The sequence below is a fragment of the Phoenix dactylifera genome, chromosome 8 (genome assembly GCF_009389715.1).
Source record: "Phoenix dactylifera cultivar Barhee BC4 chromosome 8, palm_55x_up_171113_PBpolish2nd_filt_p, whole genome shotgun sequence".
Lineage (NCBI taxonomy): Eukaryota > Viridiplantae > Streptophyta > Magnoliopsida > Arecales > Arecaceae > Phoenix > Phoenix dactylifera.
The window spans coordinates 16,924,802-16,945,117 of record NC_052399.1 but is presented as its reverse complement, the minus strand read 5'-3'; the positions used below and the strand labels follow the sequence as shown (position 1 = coordinate 16,945,117).

Sequence of the window (20,316 nt, the reverse complement as noted above, 5' to 3'; positions counted from 1 at the left end):
AAACCAGAAGCTGAAAAAATAAAGCTACAAAAGTTCCATGATAGAACAAAGCTAGCGACTGAAAGCGGGGCCTCAAAACAAACTAATAAGAAGTCGGGTGGTCTCCCTTGCTGATTTCGGCATCTAATTGTAGGGTATTCTCTGGACTACCCAAAGAAAGCACAAAGTTGATCAGCTACTGGAATACAGGGGAGAAATGTCTACAACAAATAACTTTAACACCTTTTTGATAACCTCAAATGGGCATTCTATGCTGTCAAAAACTATGATCTTTCTAACCACAAATTACGACAAAGAAGGATACCCCATCTATAACAGTTGGAATATATGAAACATAATGTAATCATTCCATAATTTACATTCATAAGCTATTTATAAGGAGGCAACTTCATTGCATGTATTCTCTAAAGCCATGAACAAAAGCATGAAGTTGACACTTTCCATGCATGTTATCTAGGGAGTTTCATTTCTGCATAGTTATGTTCCTGCACACATACAAACCAATATCTATCAATATTTTCTCATGAAAAGGGCAAGTCAGAACTTGTTTCATGGTGTGCAAAAATCTGAAATGGTGTACTACGAGGAAGAAGGATTCTGTTTCAGACTTGATGAACGGAAAAAAAAATGCTGAATATACCAAAAATTCTAGATGTTACATATATGTGTTAAAACCATATGAGGCAATGGTGAATTTACGTGCTAAAGTATATTAAACAAGGTTTTGTAATCCAGATACTGACCCCATGAACCACTGCTCTGACAACCGCAATTACCTAATCAAGCATCAAAGCTGCACCACTCCTGCAAGGTTGGTGTTAACACTCCTATATTTTTCATGTCTCTAATGTTGGCTGGTTCAAGAAAATAAATTTAAAATTAGTGTTTTCTGATGAACTACATGTGGCAAAGCATCAGAATAAAGCATATCTATATGTAATATTAGTGGCAGCATCAATCAAACGAGACAAATTAGTAATAAAGTTGACTTTCACAACATCCCTATTAAAGTTCTCCACAGACAATCATGGGGTTCCACGTCAGTTTCACTTCTTACCGATAACCTTTGATCAACTGCCTCAACATTGAAGAACCTTTTTTCACAAAATACGGGAGAAGTGTCTAATATGCTCCTACATTAAATAACAGAAAAATGTAATATATAAAAAGAAGGGGGGAGGGAAAAAAGACAAAAAGCCAAACAGAAGGGAAAAAAAAAACAGCAGCAGCAGCAAGAAGGAGAAGGGAATACAATCCAAGCCAACTAGGATTGAGAGAAGAGAGAGGAGATCTTTTCTGTCACCCTAGAGTGAAAGGCCGCTGACTTGGCAGGGCACAGTCTACCCAATTCTCTGGAATCATGAAGAGCCTTTGTCAAGACCTGGTTCAACAAAATCCAGGCATTGCATTCTTGCCACAATCTCAGCTAACACTAAGTGATCCCAGCCTTCTTTCAGCTGCTTCTTCACTTGTCTCAACCGCCATATAGTCCAAAGAGATAACAGGTTCGGTGGGTGTTCTTTGCTGCCCGAACACATACCTTAATAACAAACCCTAGCTCTTACTGAGAGCAATGCAGGAAGAGGTAAGATCCTGTTTTGTTGCAGCACCACACAGTGAACAAGCAGAGGATACTGTCCATCCCTATTTACTTAGGACCTCAGCAATATGAAGGCAATTCTTAACCGCCAACCACATAAAAAATCAAGTTCATCAGATCCTGAAGTCTTCGCAACGCATGATAAAAATGACAGAGGACCCGCACCACTGTTTAGAAATTGATATAGGGAGAGACCTTCTGTGAGCTTCCAAAGGGGCGTATCATCAAATTTCGTAGGCCAGACCCAGACCGACTGCAGTAATAGGTATTCCTCATTCAATTCCTCAAGTTCTTTGCATGGTAGTCATATTGAAGAACTTCAAATTCATGGAAAGACTGGAGTGGAGAGCAAGAACAATAGAGATCACAATTCCGGTAAAAGGAAACTACATGTGCAGAAACACCAATATATTACCTCAAAAATGAATTGAATCAAGAACCACTAGTAGCAGTCATGCAACATGGCAAGAGACCAGAAGGCAATATCCAGTAAAAAAATATTAGGTTTTCCAGCTAATATTTTGATGAATCTGTTAGGTTCAAATTCTCTGTCATTTTGGTATTTTATCTTTCTTTCCGTGCATCTATTTTCCAGCAGTATCATGCATCTATTAGCTCTTGAAGCCTAGCTTATGGTTCTCATGTCTCAATTAGATGTGAAAGCAACAGGCTGTTAGTGGCAAGCTTCCAGTCGCCAATATGAATACAACTACCATTTTAAATAACAAGTAAGTAGGAAAGAAGTACGAGAATTACTGCATAAAAATCATAAACCCGCTCACCAGAATGAATTTCAGGTGTAGCTGCAGCTGTTGCATCAACAATGACAGTAACGGTTTGGTAATCCAATGCTACTGCATCAAACACAGTTTGTCTGATACAGTTTGGTGTTTGGACTCCTAAACAAAGAAAAGGTCGATGAGTCAAATTCCCTGAAAACACATCTGTTTTGATGGGATCAAATATAACTGGGGCGAATGAGGAATCGAAGATTAAAGCATGAGCACTGAGTTGTTGAAGAGCATGAAAATGGAAAAACTAAACATTCCGATCCAGAGTTTGCACCTTGAAGGTGGCATTCCCACTGTATTTCTGAAGTAAACAAATAGAAATAAATAGTGCGACCATAAGCAGCATTCCGATCTCAACGCTATTGCCGGGCATGAATTAATATAGCAAAATGAAGAACTGCTGCATCAAAGTCTTATATCTTTTCTGTATGACTTATAAATTTGCAGCTTATGAAGCAAAAGTTCCTCTCTAATAAACAGACAAGCCATACAATCCACAGTAGATTAGTGCTTACCGACAACAACTAAGCTCTTGATTCCAGAGCTCTGGAGAAGTGAATGAAGGTGTGTCGCGAAGAACGCGCTGAAGCGAGTCTTCACCAACTTATATTCTCCTTCTTTGATTGCAAGTCCATCAACCAGTGCTGCACCTTTGGCACCCTTCATGGTAGGTCCTTCACCATTGGAATACAAGTGCCTGCGGAAGAGCTCAACATCTCTACCCAAGGGATCATGTTCTCGAACCACCTACAATCTTTCAAATTTAACCGACTGCAAAAATACACAAACTAATGCAAAAAAAGTCCAGAAGCCGCCATCATAAATTCTATAAAATCCCTTGGGAGAGTTGCAAATAATCCATTCAATTGTTGTCAATATCAACATTATGGGCATTTAAATTATGAGAATTCAATCATCATCCCTTGATTATTTTGCACTGTGTAATAAAAGAAAAAAGCTGGTTAATATTTTGCCAAGTATATCTGGCATTCTCGAAGATGGGATAATTCCCATAAATTAGTATTTTTTCGATGAATTAGAGAGAAAAAGGGTGTTGTCTAAAACAATCCACGTAAATTTCTGTGAAAAGATTTCGTGGTCGCTGGTGAAGAATCGACGATTACAATACCAAAGGCAGGTATCATTTGGGAAGAAATGAGAAGGAACAATAAAAAGGGACCTGCAACTGACCCAAATCACGAACATGCCACGCTCTCGGGCCACCGAAACGGCCTTGACGACGGATGAGACGATAGCTTCGCCGCCGGCCACCATCACCGGACTTTCCAACTCCGGCAATATAAAATCGTTCTGGAAATTAGCCAAAAACGAACGAGAAGATGATGTTAACTACAAATAAATTGATTTTTTTTCATAAAAAGGAGGATATAAATAAATTAATCTGGAAGGCCAAAGGAATCCCAAATTCTGAGCGGAAGGGAACTCTCCGAAAACCGGCGACGAGTCCCATGGTAGGTAATCACAAGCACGGGGGCAAAAGTGGAAGATTATATCTCGTGCCTGCATATCGATGACAAGCATCGCCGTTTCGCTCCCCTTGGCTGCCGCCATGGCTGTGAGTCGGTCCTGCTCGCACTTCCCAACCCCTTTCCCTCTGCCAAGCTCCCTCCTTTATCTTTACCACTTCAATAATAACTAGAGTTCGCACGTGGCACATTTTATATACCCGGATGGCGAAAGTTTTTTCATAAAATTAAAAATAAAAATGTTTTATATTTTAGAAATATATTTATGATATTATGTTATTCATACTTTTCTTATTAATATTAGTTTAATTTTTTTTAAAAAAATAGAATTCTAATTAAAAATATATATTTTTATGAATAGTAGAAAAATTATATCTTATATCATATGCACCATGAACACCATCACTCATCTAAGTATATTTATATAGACCAATCACTAAAATAAGTACACGATCAATAGAACCTACAATAATATATCTCAGTGTTTGCTGATGTGCACGGCTATATGGTGCATCTCTCTCCATTCCCACAGCAAACTTGCCTCCCCGACCATGCCTTGTTCTACCATATGATTATGGCGATGGTAATGTCAAATATGGAGAATGGTAATTATCTGAAGGAGCAAGAATTGGAGAGTTTGATGCTGGCATGAAAGAGCAAGAGCATTTATATGATCTTAGATTTTGTTTTGCCTTTTTCTCTTCTTCTTTTTTTTTTCTTCATTATATCAAAATTGGAAAATTGTAGGGTGGTACCGGCCGAGCAATCAATTACCACTGTTAATTGATAATATCATCTTGAAATGACTTAAAACATGAATGGCATTTTCATGAATTGATTTTTGCCATCACTTATTATGATGTGGCTGACATAAACTGGGGGCATAATATCGCCTCTACTCCAATTCCGGCTGGGAAAGGGTGCAATACACAGAAGTTGTTGGATGAGATCCAGCACGGGCCAATCAACCGTCCATCTATGCTTTATGATCATCATATATGGTGGCATAAACTATTTCCTATTTTACAATAACAATAATATTTTTTTGATAACACTATCAAATCAGTATTTGCTTGCCTTACTTTCTCAGACTCCAGCCTCCATGCATATGATCATGGTAAGCATCAAAAAAATATTCTCTACATTATTGAAAATTTCTTGAATTATTATTGATTTTATACTTAGTCTTGCATATTTCATGAATAGTCAATCAATTCAAACTTAATCAGTTATTCATAAAATATATACAAGTTTTACAATTTATTCATGACCTTTTTTATAAATATTCATGTACTACTGGCCCATGATACTGTAGATTTGTTGCCGGCAGCGTTATTTCTGCTATCATTCTTTATTTTTACGTCTTCCATATATCTGCATTAAATAAATAAATAAATATATATATGCGCTACAGTAGATGATTCATATAATTATAGTACGAATACATTCAAAAAAAATCAAAAAACAGCAACCATGGCCTGAATATCTCGAAGCAAAAGATGGCACTTACCTACGCCACTGGTGCTTTCTGAATCTAGCCGATCACCGTAGTCGAATCATCCTCAAGCATGATCATTTTTTTATCATCTTAGTTCTTAGTGAATTTGCTAATTTTTCCCATTCTCCTAATCTTCACGTGTCACCTGTAACACCATGAGAATAAGGAAGAACATAATAAATTATTAAAACACAACACGCTGAATCAGCATCTCTCTATTTCCCATACTAATTCATTGGTTTCAAGTTTTAAGTTTTAACCATCAATTCATTTCTCCGATTATGTCATTCGGGCTCTCTCAACCCATCACCCCTGATAAAATATATCTTGGGAATCCCAAGCAGCGGCCTACCTTCATAGAGTATTATTTATACTTTTCTTAGGTACGCATAGTTGACCTGCATTCCATATTGGAGAAAATCCTTCATGCAACAAGGTTCAAATAAAAGCATTGTCAGAAGAAAAGCATGGCAGCGTCGCATGTTCATGCAAGATGCTGCCCTCCACTGTATAAATCCCAATTGACCGGATCATATCCCTAATTCGAGAAGAGTTCATGTACAATTAGGACACTGGTCTGAGGACCTGCGAGATTGGCAATTGGTTGAGCCAAATGGCTCGTTACAAGTCCTCCCTGGTCGTCCATAACCGTAGACAAAGGCAAAGATCGAAGGATATGCAAAGAAGATTACGCTCTGTTGTGCCTCATTTGAATCATGAACCTCCTACTGATGGTGGGTGAATTTTGAAGAAGTGGTGCATCATCGAACATCATGCAAGAAAGAAATTTTCTACAATCCTTGTTTAATGAAAATGGACCTGCGACTCCGGCCATGCATCCCAAACAAATTAGTAATCCCAGAGATGTGCTCCCAACAATGTGGATTGTGCATAGCTTCCCTCCAAACTAATTATAACTGAGTTATGCAAAAAGAAATTTAGACTAATAAAGAATCAACAACATACAGAGTCAAGGTTTAATAACTTTGTGCATGAAGATCATAGCTGAGTGTCTTAAATACTTGAAAATAGCATGATATCAAGCAAACAGGACTATTTACATGTACATTATGAAAAGACCAGGAACGATTGTTTCACATATGTATGACAGAAGATATACTGAAGTTTTAAACATATTTCTTCAACGATGAGTCCACCGACAGGAAGATCATCGAAGCCAGCTGGTTGAAAATAATTGTCAAAGGATGAAGACCTCGATCGCCAATCATGACCGGCGAACATGATTACCAGTGTAAGACAACTCAACCCTGAAAACTAAAGACAAGTTCATGCACAAATTAATTGCTATCGAGTTTGGACTTTGGATGGGTTTCAGTGGCTGACAAGGATACTCGCACATCTAAAATCAGGGATCCAACTATGATGATGAATTAAACAAGAAACACTGTCCAAGAGGTGTTGTTCAACATAATCGGAACATAAATCCTAATTTCAAAAAAAAATTATAAAGTAACTAATATCTTTCATGAAAGCAACATAAACTCCAATAGTCAATTTTTGAAAGTCAGCAAGGGGAAGCAGAAGGAAAGATGTGGGCGTGAGAGAAAGAGAGCTAATCATGACACCAAAATGGAACCAAAGAAGTTCCAATCAGACATGATAGACTGAAACCCATCTGAAGCAGTAATTCAAAGCAGACCCCTCCGTCTCTTGTAGTCACTAACCGTCAAAGCCAAAGCATGCCGCCGCCCATCATTGTCTGGAACTTTGCATCCAGTCGTTGCTTCTATCTTCTGCTTCCTTGACATAAAATTAAAATGCCCAGCTTGAGGGCCCCCGAACTTCTGTAGAGCAGCCAAAGAGATTGGCAACTCAAAATCATGCAGTGTGTTTGATTCCGTCCCATGATCAACTGGTGCACTCGTGTCTACCAACTTCCCTGCACCTGCTGCCGCCTCCTGAGCTGCAGCAGTGGCTGCCACACCAGCTTCGACCCCATTCAGCAGCCCCACTGCAACTGCGTCTCCATCACCCATTGTTGCTCTCCCATTATCCCCATTTGCAGCTACTGCATTCCCATCTCCCCCAGGCTTTGACACATAATAATTCCTTGACCTAGTCCATCTCCTAGAAAAAGGATCATAACCTGTCTCCCCAGCCTTTAATCTTGTGTTGACTGCCTTCAACTCCGAGGCATTCTTAAAGTTCTCGGCCCGGTTCTTCCTATTCATCTCAGCCAATCTTACAGCTTTTAAATCCTTCTGTTCTGCTTGCCTCGACATTTCCTCTAACTCCTTCAGCCTTGCCCGAATCCTTTCCACTTCTGCCTCATCCCGCCGACTCTCCGCCACCTCCATCTCCTTCCTCAACCGATCCTTCTCAGCTGCTACATTGACTGGCCTTGCCAAGGCCGACTTCTTCTCTTGCAGCATCTGCTTCACAGTGGCTGCTGAATAGATGAAGCTGTTGATCTTCTGAATAGCCTCCTTCTTATCATGCACATCCTGACGAGTTGGCATCTGACCACCACTCTTCTCAACCTCATGTTGCCATTCCTTAAACTCCTTCTCAAGAGCTGGAGAGTCTGAAATGTAAGCCATCTCGTACCTCTCTGACATATTACCCCATGTCAAGTGCAGCAACTTACAAGTTGTATAATGCTCCAGCCTGTACTGTCTGCTAGAGTCGCTTGCATCAACATTTCGAACTAAGCACAACTTATATCTGGCACCAGATCGAGACCCAACCTGGACTCTTACAAAGCACCCAACAATGAGCTCTTCAAAGAAAGGTTCTCTGAACCACTTAGTCAGCTTTGACCTCCGAATCGTTATATCTTTGATATCCTCAAACTTCAGTGGATCCAATCTAGATGGCGAATCATCTAATAAATCATCCTCAATTTTGTTGTTCCCTGGGAACCTCTCATCCTCACTATCCGTTCTGCCTCCATTTTCACGTTCATTGCTCAAGTCACTAGGAGGACTGGCTGCTAACCTATGTTTGGAAGGAGATGAATCCTGATTACCAGCACCAGCACCACCTCCCTCTCCAGCTGCATCCTTGAATCTACTACGATAACCCTCTGGATCTTGCTGTCTCATCCGTTTGGCCCTCAGCTCATTCAAGGCACTTTTGGCGGCTGTCCTATCAGTGCGGACTGATGAGCGGCTGCGGTATGGCAGAGGGGGAGGGCTCACTTTTCGGGACTTATCAATCTTCGATGATGCTCTCGCCATTTTCTTCAATTTGTAATCATCTATCTTCGTGCTCCGCTCTGCTAGTATCAACTCCCGGTCCAACTCAGACATCTTCCCCAGTTCCTCCTTATCTGCCTCATCCCTGTAAAGATCACTGCCAACCGATGGAGCGCTGTCAGACTCATCACTGCTGTGCCTGTCATCATCATCATCATCCCCCCAGCCACTCCTCTTGTCTTTCTCAGGAGGGTCGAGCCTCTTCTTAAGAGGGACCTGAGAGCCTGCCGATTTTCTTTTATTATACCTAGGGCTATCAGAATCGTCGTCCTTGGAATCACTTCCATCAGAAAACGAGCCTTCCCTTCGCCATCTTGACTGAGGACGAGAGTGGCTGTTCTTCCTCCCGGATGCGCCCATTCTTCCTGCTGCCTCCAACAGCAGGTTCTCCAAGTCTGCCATGATCAACGATCTTTCCAAACAATCTGCAAGTGTTTATAACAATTCAATACATAGAAAAGTATGCCAAGATAACCCTTCTATTAGAAACCCAACCAAAACTTACAACAAGAAACAAGTCGAGGCAAGCCCTCTCTTCACCTGCAAGAAATCTTCCAAAATGGCATCACAGAGCACCTGATTGCAAGATTGAGAATTCTCTCAAACAAACTAAAATTTACATTATAGATACTAATACTGAAAATTATAAGATAGTAAACACGTAAAAAAAAAAAAATAATAGTAAAGAAGAATCAGATGACACAATTCTGTTATAGCAGAAATGATTAGCTTTGAAAGAAAAGAATCCACTCTCGTTGGATTCACCCTAAGAAAGGAAGAATTTTGAGCATATCTCCTGATGAGATTTTACAAGTAACAGGCATTACCCCTAGACTTCCTCAAAGAGGGGATTGACGTCAAGTGTGGCACTGCTGCTAGGTCTTCTATTTAACTGCAGTTGCATAGAAGTCACTTTATAAAGAAAAGGATCACAGAAATCCACAGAACCCGGAAGGAATTTCGGTCGAAAGAAGCATCTGCTAACAAATAGACAGAGGGAAAGGAAGATCTATTTGATCAAAGGACAAAAAAGAAAGCATCAGAAGTACCGAGAATCTTGAACCCTAACGGAAAAACCGACAGCTACTTGCTCTACAAATCGAAGAACACAGGGAAAACAAATCTATTATGGATCAGAAGACGGCCGCCATACCTGGGGCTCTCGATTCGTTCTCCGATGCCCCTTTCTTCGAATCTCCCGAGGAGGAACAAGAAGGAATAGCTAGGGTTTCTAACACGGCTGAGGGAAAAAGGGCAGGAAATGGAAAGAGGAATTGGGAAGAGCAAAGACAAATTATTTGGTGGCAGGGAAAATGAAGTATTCAAACGGTCGATATGTCGGCTACTCCGGTGGCCGTCCGGTACGAAATATAATCGGAATAACGGTTTTATTTGGGATTAAAGGCTTCAGAAATCTATATGTACCATATCGGCACCGATATTTGCATACAATGGACTAATATTTCAAAATATTGGCCAAAAATGTAAAAAAGAAAGTACATGTTATTTTTTTGGCAAAAATTTAATATTTACTATAACTACAAAGCTTATTATAAAAGTACAAGACACCAATCATGGTCTCACAGTCATCATCCATCTCATCTTCGAAAGAGGTTAGTAAGTTGAAGTTTCTGATAGCAAGATGTGGCCATAGTGCAAATGCATGAAAAAATCTTCAGTGTTTAATGTGAAATGGCGCGAAAATTGTTACCTGTCATATTAATAGGACTTTAAATTTGGTTGTTGGTACAATTTTTCTTGGCACCAGAGTTCGAGGTTCGAATTTTCATAGTAATATAAAATGGTACGGAAGCTGTTAAGTGTTATACTAACAAGATTTTAAATTTGGTGGTTGGTACTACTTTTTTCGCCAAGTACACCAGAGGGAGGTTCAAGGTTTAAATTCTCAAGGATTAGGATAGATTATTTGAAGTATAAGACCAGAAATATGTGTAGATGTAGTGTGTGTATATATATATATATAGAAGTAGACAAAAATGGTTTAGCACAAAATGGCGCGAAAAATATCAACCATCATGCTAACGGAAGTTTAAGTTTCACATTTGGCACTACTCTCCTTTTGGTGCTTACCTTGAGGAGAGACTTTAGGTTTGAATTCTCATTGATTTGGATTAGGTCATTTGCAGTTCATAAATGGAAACATGTGTAGACATAATGTAAATACATCAAAAAGGTAGATGAGAATGTTGATAATGGCAGAATGTTGTTGATTGCTGCATTAATTGGACCTTACTTGTGGGGAGAGATTTTAAGTTTCAACCCTCACAAATTCTGAAAAATGACTTGAAGTTTGAGAATACCTAGATATGGCTCATATACAAGAGAAAAATATAGAAGGTAATACCAATATGAATTTTGAAAAATCATCAATTGCTACAGGCTCATTAGATGGTTTGTTTTACTAATAGTGGTTCAGGGTCCAAGAGTTTTGTTTTGGAGTCACAGGCAATCCAAGGTTGGCAGATTATATTTACTAATAATTTTACTGCAAACAAAAAATTTGTAGCAAAAAACAAATCACAAAAAGGCACTCGAAGGTCTAGTTGTCATGAGATCAACAATAAATAGTCTTGCAACTATCATGTCAACAACCTTCTACCATGAAAAAAAAAAAATCAATGCGATAGTATTTCACTGACCGAGCAATCAATTACCACTCTTAATTGATAATATCATCTTGAAATGACTTAGAACATGAATGACATTTTCATGAAATGATTTTTGCCATCACTTATTACGGTCCCTAGATGTGGCTGACATAAACTGGGGGCATAAGTTGTTGGATGAGATCCGGCACAGGCCGATCAACCGTCCGGTCTATGCATTATGATTGTCATACATGGTGGCATAAACTATTTCCTATTTTTCAATAACAATAATATTTTTTTGATAACTCAATATTTTTAACGCTATCAAATCAGTATTTGCTCAGACTCCAACCTCCATGCATATGATCATGGTAAGCATCAGAAAAATTTTCTCTTGATTATTGAAAATTTCTTGAATTATTATTGATTTTATGCTCAGTCTTGCATATTTCATGAATAGTCGATCAATTCAAACTTAATCAATTATTCATCAAATATATACAAGTTTTACAATTTATTCATGACTTTTTTATAAATATTCATGTACTACTAGCTGATGATATTGTACATTTGTTGCCAGCAGTGTTGTTTCTGCTATCATTCTTTATTTTTACATCTCCCATGCATCTGTGTTAAATAAATAAATAAATTTTGAAAAGCTTATATCTCCTGACGAGATTTTACAAGTAACAGGCATTCCCCCTAGACTTCCTCAAAGAGGCGATTGACGTCAAGTGGGGCACTGCTGCTAGGTCTAGTTGCATAGAAGTCGCTTTACGAAGAAAAAAGATCACAGAAATCCACAGAACCCGGAAGAAATTTCGGTGGAAAGAAGCGTCTACTACCAAATAGACGGAGGGAAAGGAAGATCTATTCGATCAAGAGACAGAAAAGAAAGCATCAGAAGGACCGAGAATCTTGAACCCTAACGGAAAAACCAACAGCTAATCGCTCTACAAATCGAAGAACACAGGGAAAAGGAATCAAATATGGATCAGAAGACGACCACCATACCTGGGGCTCTCAATTCGTTCCTCGACGCCCCTTTCTTCGAATCTCCCGGGGAGGAGCAAGAAGGAATGGCTAGGGTTTCTAACACAGCTGAGGGAAAAAGGGAAGCAAATGGCAAGAGGAATAGGGAAGAGTGAAGACAAATTATTTGGTGGCAGGGACAGCAAGGTATTTAAATGGTCGATATCTCGGCTACTACGGCAGCCGTCCGGTACGAAATATAATCGGAATAGCGGTTTTATTTGGGATTAAAGGCTTCAGAAATCTATATGTACCATATCGGCACCGATATTTGCATGCAACGGGCTAATATTTCAAAATATTGGCCAAAAATGTAGAAAACAAAAGTATATATTGTTTTGTTTGGCAAAAATTTAATATTTACTATAATTAGAAAGCTTATTATAAAAGTAGAAGACACCGGTCTCGCAGTTATCTGCCTTCTCATCTTCGAAAGAGGTTGGTAAGTTGAAGTTTCTAGTAGCAAGATGTGGACATAGTGCAAATGCATGAAAAAATCTTCATAATCGGTGTTTAATATAAAATGGCACGAAAATTGTTAACTGTCATACTAATATGATTTTAAATTTGGTTGTTGGTATAATTTTTCTTGGCGCCAGAGTTTGAGGTTTGAATTTTCATAGTAATATAAAATGGTACGAAAGTTGTTAAGTGTTATACTAATAAGATTTTAAATTTTGTAGTTGGTACTACTTTTTTCAGCAAGTGCACTAGAGAGAGGTTCAAGGTTTGAATTCTCAAGGATTAGGATAGATTATTTGAAGTTTGAGATCAAAAATATGTGTCGATGTAGTGCGTTTATATATATATATATATATATATATATAGAGAGAGAGAGAGAGAGAGAGAGAGAGAGAGAGAGAGAAGTTGGCAAAAATAGCTTAGCACAAAATGGCGCGAAAAATATCAACCATCATACTAATGAAATTTTAAGTTTCACATTTAGCACTACTCTCCTTTTGGCGCTTACCTTGAGGAGAAGATTTAGGTTTGAATTCTCATTGATTTGGATTAGGTCATTCGAAGTTCATAAATGGAAACATGTGCAGACATAATGCAAACACATCAACAAAGTAGATGAGAATGTTGATAATGGCAGAATGCTGTCGATTGCTGCATTAATTGGACCTTAGTTGTTGGGAGAGATTTCAAGTTTCAACCCTCACAAATTCTGAAAAATGACTTAAAGTTTGAGAATACCTATATATGGCTCATATACAAGAGAAAAATATAGATGGTAATCCGAATATCAATTTTAAAAAATCGTCAATTGCTACAGGGTCATTATATGGTTTATCCAGTGGCCTTATTCACCTGCCAAGTTACGCTCGGCGGGAAAAAAAGGAAAATGTTGATGATAAAGAAGAAAAGATCAAAATAATCTTAATCTAAGGAAAAACCATGTGTTGGACTTAGTTTAGATGGCTGGACTAAACCTATAGATATACCTAAATGTTGAAATGGGATTGGTAATGGTACCCAATCTTGATCCAACCAAATACGCTTAAGCTTGAAGTTATTTTTGGACAGGTACAATGCTAATACATAAAAGCCTTTACATGGGCATTTAGTCCATTCTATTCTTTAATCTATTTCATTTTTTTGATTTTGAAATCTTATCCCCCTTGCATGAAATTATTGATCCTTTCGAATTTTGAAGTCCTATATTTGTTCTTCCTAATATTTTTTTCAAACTAATCCAAGCATCCTGAAATATATTTTATTCATTCTCTGAGTTTTTCTGAGCAGATATTCATTCTGAATTTTTATTCTCTATCCATTGACTAATACTCTGGTCCATGTAATATTACAATTGGCTAGACTACTTGATATAGCAATAGATAAATTTGACTCAAAATGCCTCATGTTGCATAACCACATTACGCAAAAATAGGATCCAAGCAGATGGTCTTTGAGGGATAATAACAGAGACATTTTATGAGGACTTTGTGCACATCTAAACACCCATAGATTTTCCTTGCAATTAATTAGTTTCTAGTAAAATGAGATGAATTCAGTTCTTGCTATCATACATCAAAAATTTCTCGACATGCTACTTACACAACGGGATCGGAACTTTGTTCTTTCTTAATGCATGCTGCACTTCATTATTTTTATGGAAGAAAACTGTTAATAAAATTAACTAGTTTTATTTCAACAGGGCAAGCTAAAGAAGCTAAGCCATTCATCAGCTTATGACCATATCATGAAAATTCACTGGATCAATTCTATCAATTGTAATATATATCTTGAAATACAACTTTAGGCCAGCAGGGATATGAATTGTGTGACAGCATCAACAGCATTTTGTGCTGCCAAGGAACCGAAAACAGAGGCTTCATTGGACTTGGAAGAGCCGCCACCGGCCAAATCAGAGAGAGCTCTAACAGCTATGAAAGGAACTTGTTGTTGGAGACAAATGAGTGCAACTGCGGCACTCTCCATGTCAATAGGAGTCACATTAAATTTGGATCTCAGAAACTGGCTATACTCTGCATTATCAACAAAGACATTAGCACTGCAACCCCCTTCGACTCTTTTCACAACAGGGATCCTTTTTAGGCAAGTTGTGGAGTTTATGCACCTTGTGAGCTTCATGCCCTAACATAGGCGTTCCAAAAAGGAGAGTAATATTAGAACTTAATAAGTATTAGATTCTAGGAAAAAAAATTTCAGTAGTTCCTTGGAAATGTTTTTTTTAATTTATTTTTCCGTTATAGAAGTAAACAAGTATATGCATAAAGAAAGTTTTGATATAGTTAATATGAAAACTGACTCCTCCTGGATACGTTACTATGTTCATGCACAATTTCTAGATCTCCAAGATTCTAAAAATATTCATCATGACACATTTCTGCTGCATATGGTAAGGAGGCTTTGTTGCTAATAAACCATGAAGCTGTGCATGACTTGGAACCTTAAACATGAATCAAAGAAACTGTGTCCAAGAAGAAAACTTAGAGATATTCAAAAATTAAATTTCATTCTTATCATTGTATTTTTTTTAATGCATCAAAAAGCCTCAGCACTTCAAAATCAGACAAAAAAAATTGTGCAAGTTTACGTAATATTACTTTAAGATGGAATAATGAAAAGGAGATCTAATTAATTCATAAATATAGGTACTCAATCATCATCTCTTGCTATTTGTTCTTTCTAAGAGGTTAAACATATTATTGTTTTCATAACAATTAATCATGAAACTTCTATGCAGAGAAGGTGGAGTGCTTGTTTTATGAAATATATGCAAATAAAAGACTGAAAGGTCAGATCTTCTATAATCTAGCATCAAACCATAAATATTACCTCTAATTTCTCTGAGAGTGCAAAGTAATGATGGTCAACAGAAACCCAAAAGGCACGCTCTCTAACTTCAGGCACTCCACTTACTGGAAAGACCTCCTCTGGCTGGTACCACACACTGTTCAAAGAATTCCCAAAATTTTTATCATTTTTATTTATGTCGAAATCTGAAAAGTTCAGATGTCCAATTGTCCTTGTATAGTCACCACTGGATTCGAAGGATAGCTCAGCATTAGGCCCATCTCCAAACCTCTGATCGAGGAAGTAATACAAAAATTAATATCTTTAAATTTGAAAAAAAAAAAAAGAAGATGAACTGAAAGAAAAATCACAGCTGCATATAAAACCTAATCAAATAAAAAGAACATCAACATTATGAAGTTGAAAGAAAGTTGCAGAAACAAATTCAGTGAACTTCATATATTTTTTTGCCACTAATCAAGCAGGAAAACTAGCATTTTAGATCCTAACACAACCATATCAGGCAAATTAAACCAACACTTGGATGCATGTCAGACCTGATTTCTATCTGCCAACAATATCAGAACTTAATTTCAAAGCAGGCTTTATTTAGTCCGACTTCATGCCTAGAGTTAGAAATCCAACCCGAACAAAGCCCCTGACCAGATAGGTTCCCGGCGTCCTTCTACCAACAAATATGACCACTAATAAAAGAATACATCTGTAGAACCACTAAGGATTTTTTCCGTTCTGGTCGGTTGCCGATCCACGAGCACCTTGCACACTAGATCATAGGCAGCAGTGGCCGACCAGTAGGTCTTTTGGGCATTCGGATTCGGAAGTTAGAGACTCAAGAGGTTGCTTGCCTATTATCATAGAAAATGTGAAATATTTGATATGATCTGTTTTGGTAACATAGAATGTCAGAGACTCATAAATGGATGCACCTCTGAAAGAATCTCATAGTTTCATAGAGAAATGAGATCATGGATAAAAAATCATTTATTCAAGGATCAGTGTTTGATGCTGTATTTCTAGGCAACCATTTTGCGCGCTTCGATCCATTTTCGAATCTGTGGCATGAATAAACCTGATTGGTATGTGATTTAAGTTCAATTTGACATTTGAGTCTAACTCAACCCTAGTTGGTATTATAACGATTGAATGCTTGATATTTTTTGATGAAAGAAAATGCTTGATATTCTTGCAGTAGAAAAGCAACACTATGCTATCAAAGAACAATATGAGAATAAATTGGGTTGTTTTTGCATATACACCTTTGTGAAAATAGCCCAATGCATATTTACCCTTCGAAAATCAATATTTTGATATATACTTTACCTTGTTTTTGCATGAATATACCTCCCACTAGATTTTTGGCTAGCGGTGTTGAAAATAATTATTTAAATATGAATTGAATTTATTATCCTTTGCATTAATACCGCTGAAAAAATTATACAAAAAGATAGCTATTATCACTATTAAATTTTCTAGGGCATCAATGTAAAGGGTAATAAAGTTAAATCCAATGAGAGGGGCATCCATGCAAAACAAAATGATTTGAGGCATGCAAATATATAGTAATTTTTTGGAGGGTAAATATGTACGAAGCCATATTTGTAAGGGTATTGCACAAAAAAAAAAAAACCAAAAATGGGATTATATTTTATAGGGTGACACAACTTGGGTCCATCATTCCACGTGTTGTAGAGAATATAGATGGTGGCAATCCTACCATAATTCTCAACAAAAAAGAAAAGGGAAAGAAAAGAAAGAAAGAGCGGATAGAGTGCATTTTATATGTTGCTTCTTCGATGTTAGAAGTCAACAAAATGAGCCAAATGAATATTTTCTGCGGTGCTTGTGCTTAGCATCCCTAATAATATTCAATAAATCAAATCGCATTTGACCTCTGAGGTGAGAGCATGCTATATACATGTAAAGCAGGAAAATAGCTAGCAAGGTCATTACAAATTTGGGGCATGAGTCCTATCTGAGGCACAAGGGGCTAGGTTGCCATTTCACAATAGCAGGTAGGAAATTATTTGAATAATCTCAATCATACATCCTTTATGCAGGTGATGACTATTTGATATTAAGTTTCAAATAAGAAACTCATGCACATTAAGTTGAAATTTCAAACCTAATAACAGCTGCCATAACAACAAATTTATATTCCATCACAAAGGAGCAATTCTAAAGTTATACCAGAAGATCTTAATATCATTTCTAGATTTGGTTTGCAATTTAGGAAGCAAAGTCTAGATGCAACGCCATCATTAGAACTCCAAACAAATAAAAGTGAATGGTCGGGCTCTACCTAGTAAAGGCTAATTCGGAAAATCCAAAAGGATTGAGCTGGATTTCCCACAGGATCATGGACTAGATAGTTTATTTAGGTAAGATCTATATCAACCCAAATCTTGTAGGAGGGGGGAAAAAAACAGAAGAGAGACCTTCATAGGTCTTTTTTTCTTCTTTTTTTTATCCCTACAGTGCAACACGCCTAAATGGGATTCAGACCAAGACTAGAATAACCTTTTAGCAAAAAAAAAGGGCAGAGAGCAGGTTAATAGATTAGATTCCTATAGGAAATCCAACCTAATTCTGCGAGAATTTCAAACAGCCCCAAAAGGAGAGAAAAAAAAAGAAGAAGCCAGGCTCTTCTATTCACCAAAATGATCCATTTGTTTTGTAACATATATTACTTCAGTTTTAATCCAACCTTCTTCTTCCTTTTTGCTCTTTTCTTGATTAGAACATTTCATTTCGTTCCATGTTTTTATTCAGTGGAAATACCATGCACCTGCCAATTCCAGAGGCCGGTGTGAGCCCAATACTTGGGAATAGTTACGTCTCCGATCTGGAGGTCGGGATTAGCATTTCCAGCGACACCGAAGTGCACCACTCCCTTCACATCAAATAGAGTCAGCAGCAGCTGAGTGCTTATGCCGGCATTAAGCTGCAGCCATAATTTAAAACAACGACTCCAAGTCAGAATACTATTCTCTTCTTTGAGCAATGCATGCATAATTAGAGAGAACGAGAGATACCGATGAGCCACATACCATGCTCAATCCCGTCATTACAATAATCACCTTCTCCTTCTCTACCCTTCCAAATCGGAACCTCCTCCCTTCAAATCATAACAAAAAAGCCATATATACATGGTCAATTTATTTATTAAAACGATATGTTTATTGACTCCAAAGTGAGTCAGAGATAGTGTAGAACCATATGCAGAGGTCTGGGGAAAAATATTTATGAGACAGTCTTTAGACCTACAGCTTAAAGGACTCCAAAAGAAGCAGAAGAGAACAGAACAGGGATGCTATATTTCCTGTTAATACATATTAACTAATACAGTAATACAGAAAAAAAAACGCACAAAGAAAGTCTTTTCTCTCGAACAAGAGAGAATTCTTACGTTAAAAATTACACCATAAAGGCTAGTAAACCGATCAGGACGCTTACCAACTTCATTATAATTCAATTTCGGTGCTCCCAAGCCGATGATTATTACATCATAAAAATGGAATCCCAAAAAAAGAAAAAAGGGAGAGATATCATGCACCAAAGAGACACCCTTATCATTAGAAGGGATATATAATGACATCCTTACCTCCAAAATCCAAGCATGGCAGCCTCTTGCTCCGGACAAATTTGGAAGACTGTAGGAGAGGGCTCATCTCAAAGGAATTTGGCACCACAAGGCCCAAAAAAGGGCCCTTCTTGTTTACCATCAGAACTTTTTCCAAGATGTTCGTCGGCAAAGCACCCTCTGATCTGGTTGTGAATGTTGTTATCACGACCACAACAGTCAGAAGGACAGCAAGCTGCCTCATAACTCCCATGATATCTTCTTCCTTCTCTTCAAGACACAGAGAGGATCAAAAGCCTATGAGAGGGAGAGCTTGCTTTGTGTGCGAGCCGAGGTAAGTTCTTGTTTTAAATGAGATCGGAACGAGAATTCCGTGTGGGATTGGAATTTGTGGACTGTTGAATCCTTGATAAGCCTTCTTGCGATATATTTACGATTTATGGAAGGAAATGCTTTGTTGGAATGATCAAGCTAGATTCCTTTTATTTTTTTTCTGGTAGACAAAAATCTGAAAAGCCGGACCTTTTTTATTTCCATTTACCTTATAATATGATTGTTTTGTATGAAAGTGGCACGTTTCCTTGTTAAGATGCATATGATGTTATTTTTTTATTTTTTATTTTTTTGAGAAAAGTGAAGGGTGTAAGATACTCCCATCACCCTTAGATTTCAAGCTACGTATGAGATTATTATTGGTCATGGCATGTGGGGATACTGCCCAGGAATTTTCCGTAGCTCTGAATCTGATTTGACTTTCATTGGTAAACGAGATCAATTTCCTTGCACAACATAGACTTGTTTAGTTTGGAAAGAGGAGGGAGAAATATATGATCAGCAAAAAAATAAAAAAGATATATATTCTATTTGATTGGAGATTTCAAAAAAAAAAAAAGCTTTTTTATAGAAATAAATTTTTCATATTTCGAACTAGTATAATTTGTGGAAAAAAAAACAAAAAAAATAAAGAGATGCTCAAAAGTTCAGGTCATGGTGGTCGCACAACTTGAGTCTAGCTTACTTGATCCAGCTCTCTTGCAGTCTGGAATCCTAGATTCCTCCGACTCCATTTAGGTTCAACTGCACCAGATGAATGGTACCGTGGTTACCCAAAAATCTCTTCCGGACGGGTGTAAACCTGTTTGTTTAGTACCAACATAAGAGATGAGATGATGAAGGATGGAGACGTATCATGGGGACCTAAAAGGAGATGTCCATA

The 20,316-nt window shown here is 37.7% G+C and overlaps 3 protein-coding genes across 6 annotated transcripts; all 3 read right to left on the bottom strand.

Moving 5' to 3' along the window:
- Nucleotides 1-223: 223 nt before the first annotated feature.
- Nucleotides 224-4,026, bottom strand: LOC103702554 (probable inactive nicotinamidase At3g16190). The gene is made up of 6 exons (XM_008785032.4): nt 3,913-4,026; nt 3,583-3,702; nt 2,907-3,138; nt 2,383-2,499; nt 744-854; nt 224-485 (listed from the first exon to the last, which is right to left on the bottom strand). Exons 1-5 carry the CDS (start codon nt 3,961-3,963, stop codon nt 781-783), a joined length of 594 nt encoding a protein of 197 aa, XP_008783254.2. The 5' UTR covers nt 3,964-4,026; the 3' UTR covers nt 224-485; nt 744-780.
- A 2,626-nt stretch (nt 4,027-6,652) lies between these two features.
- Nucleotides 6,653-12,368, bottom strand: LOC103702552 (protein RTF1 homolog). Of its 4 annotated transcripts, XM_026802801.2 has the most exons (4): nt 12,218-12,288; nt 9,422-9,486; nt 9,100-9,170; nt 6,653-9,019 (listed from the first exon to the last, which is right to left on the bottom strand). In XM_026802801.2, the coding sequence occupies exon 4, from the start codon at nt 8,994-8,996 to the stop codon at nt 7,026-7,028; it is 1,971 nt and encodes a 656-aa protein (XP_026658602.1). In that variant the 5' UTR covers nt 8,997-9,019; nt 9,100-9,170; nt 9,422-9,486; nt 12,218-12,288; the 3' UTR covers nt 6,653-7,025. The 4 variants fall into 4 exon arrangements, with proteins under 4 accessions (XP_026658602.1, XP_008783248.1, XP_008783249.1 ...); XM_008785026.4 differs by lacking the exon at nt 9,422-9,486 and having other exon boundaries at nt 12,218-12,366; XM_008785027.4 differs by lacking the exons at nt 9,422-9,486; nt 12,218-12,288 and adding an exon at nt 9,748-12,174.
- A 1,995-nt stretch (nt 12,369-14,363) lies between these two features.
- On the bottom strand, nt 14,364-19,602 carry LOC103702551 (bark storage protein A). Its single transcript, XM_008785024.4, has 5 exons — nt 19,122-19,602; nt 18,568-18,635; nt 18,306-18,461; nt 15,542-15,790; nt 14,364-14,836 (listed from the first exon to the last, which is right to left on the bottom strand). The coding sequence occupies exons 1-5, from the start codon at nt 19,351-19,353 to the stop codon at nt 14,498-14,500; spliced, it is 1,044 nt and encodes a 347-aa protein (XP_008783246.1). The 5' UTR covers nt 19,354-19,602; the 3' UTR covers nt 14,364-14,497.
- Nucleotides 19,603-20,316: the final 714 nt, after the last annotated feature.

Excerpts from the sequence above, each read along its gene's own strand:
- LOC103702554 (XM_008785032.4), bottom strand. The coding sequence starts at position 3,963 with ATGGCGGCAGCCAAGGGGAGCGAAACGGCGATGCTTGTCATCGATATG. Across the intron at positions 3,703-3,912 it reads TGCTTGTCATCGATATGCAG|AACGATTTTATATTGCCGGA; the intron begins GCACGAGATATA and ends GCTAATTTCCAG. Across the intron at positions 855-2,382 it reads TACACCTGAAATTCATTCTG|CCAACATTAGAGACATGAAA; the intron begins GTGAGCGGGTTT and ends TTCTTGAACCAG.
- LOC103702552 (XM_026802802.2), bottom strand. The coding sequence starts at position 8,996 with ATGGCAGACTTGGAGAACCTGCTGTTGGAGGCAGCAGGAAGAATGGGC.
- LOC103702551 (XM_008785024.4), bottom strand. The coding sequence starts at position 19,353 with ATGGGAGTTATGAGGCAGCTTGCTGTCCTTCTGACTGTTGTGGTCGTG. Across the intron at positions 15,791-18,305 it reads CCGGCCTCTGGAATTGGCAG|AGGTTTGGAGATGGGCCTAA; the intron begins GTGCATGGTATT and ends TTCCTCGATCAG. Across the intron at positions 14,837-15,541 it reads CACTCTCAGAGAAATTAGAG|GGCATGAAGCTCACAAGGTG; the intron begins GTAATATTTATG and ends CGCCTATGTTAG.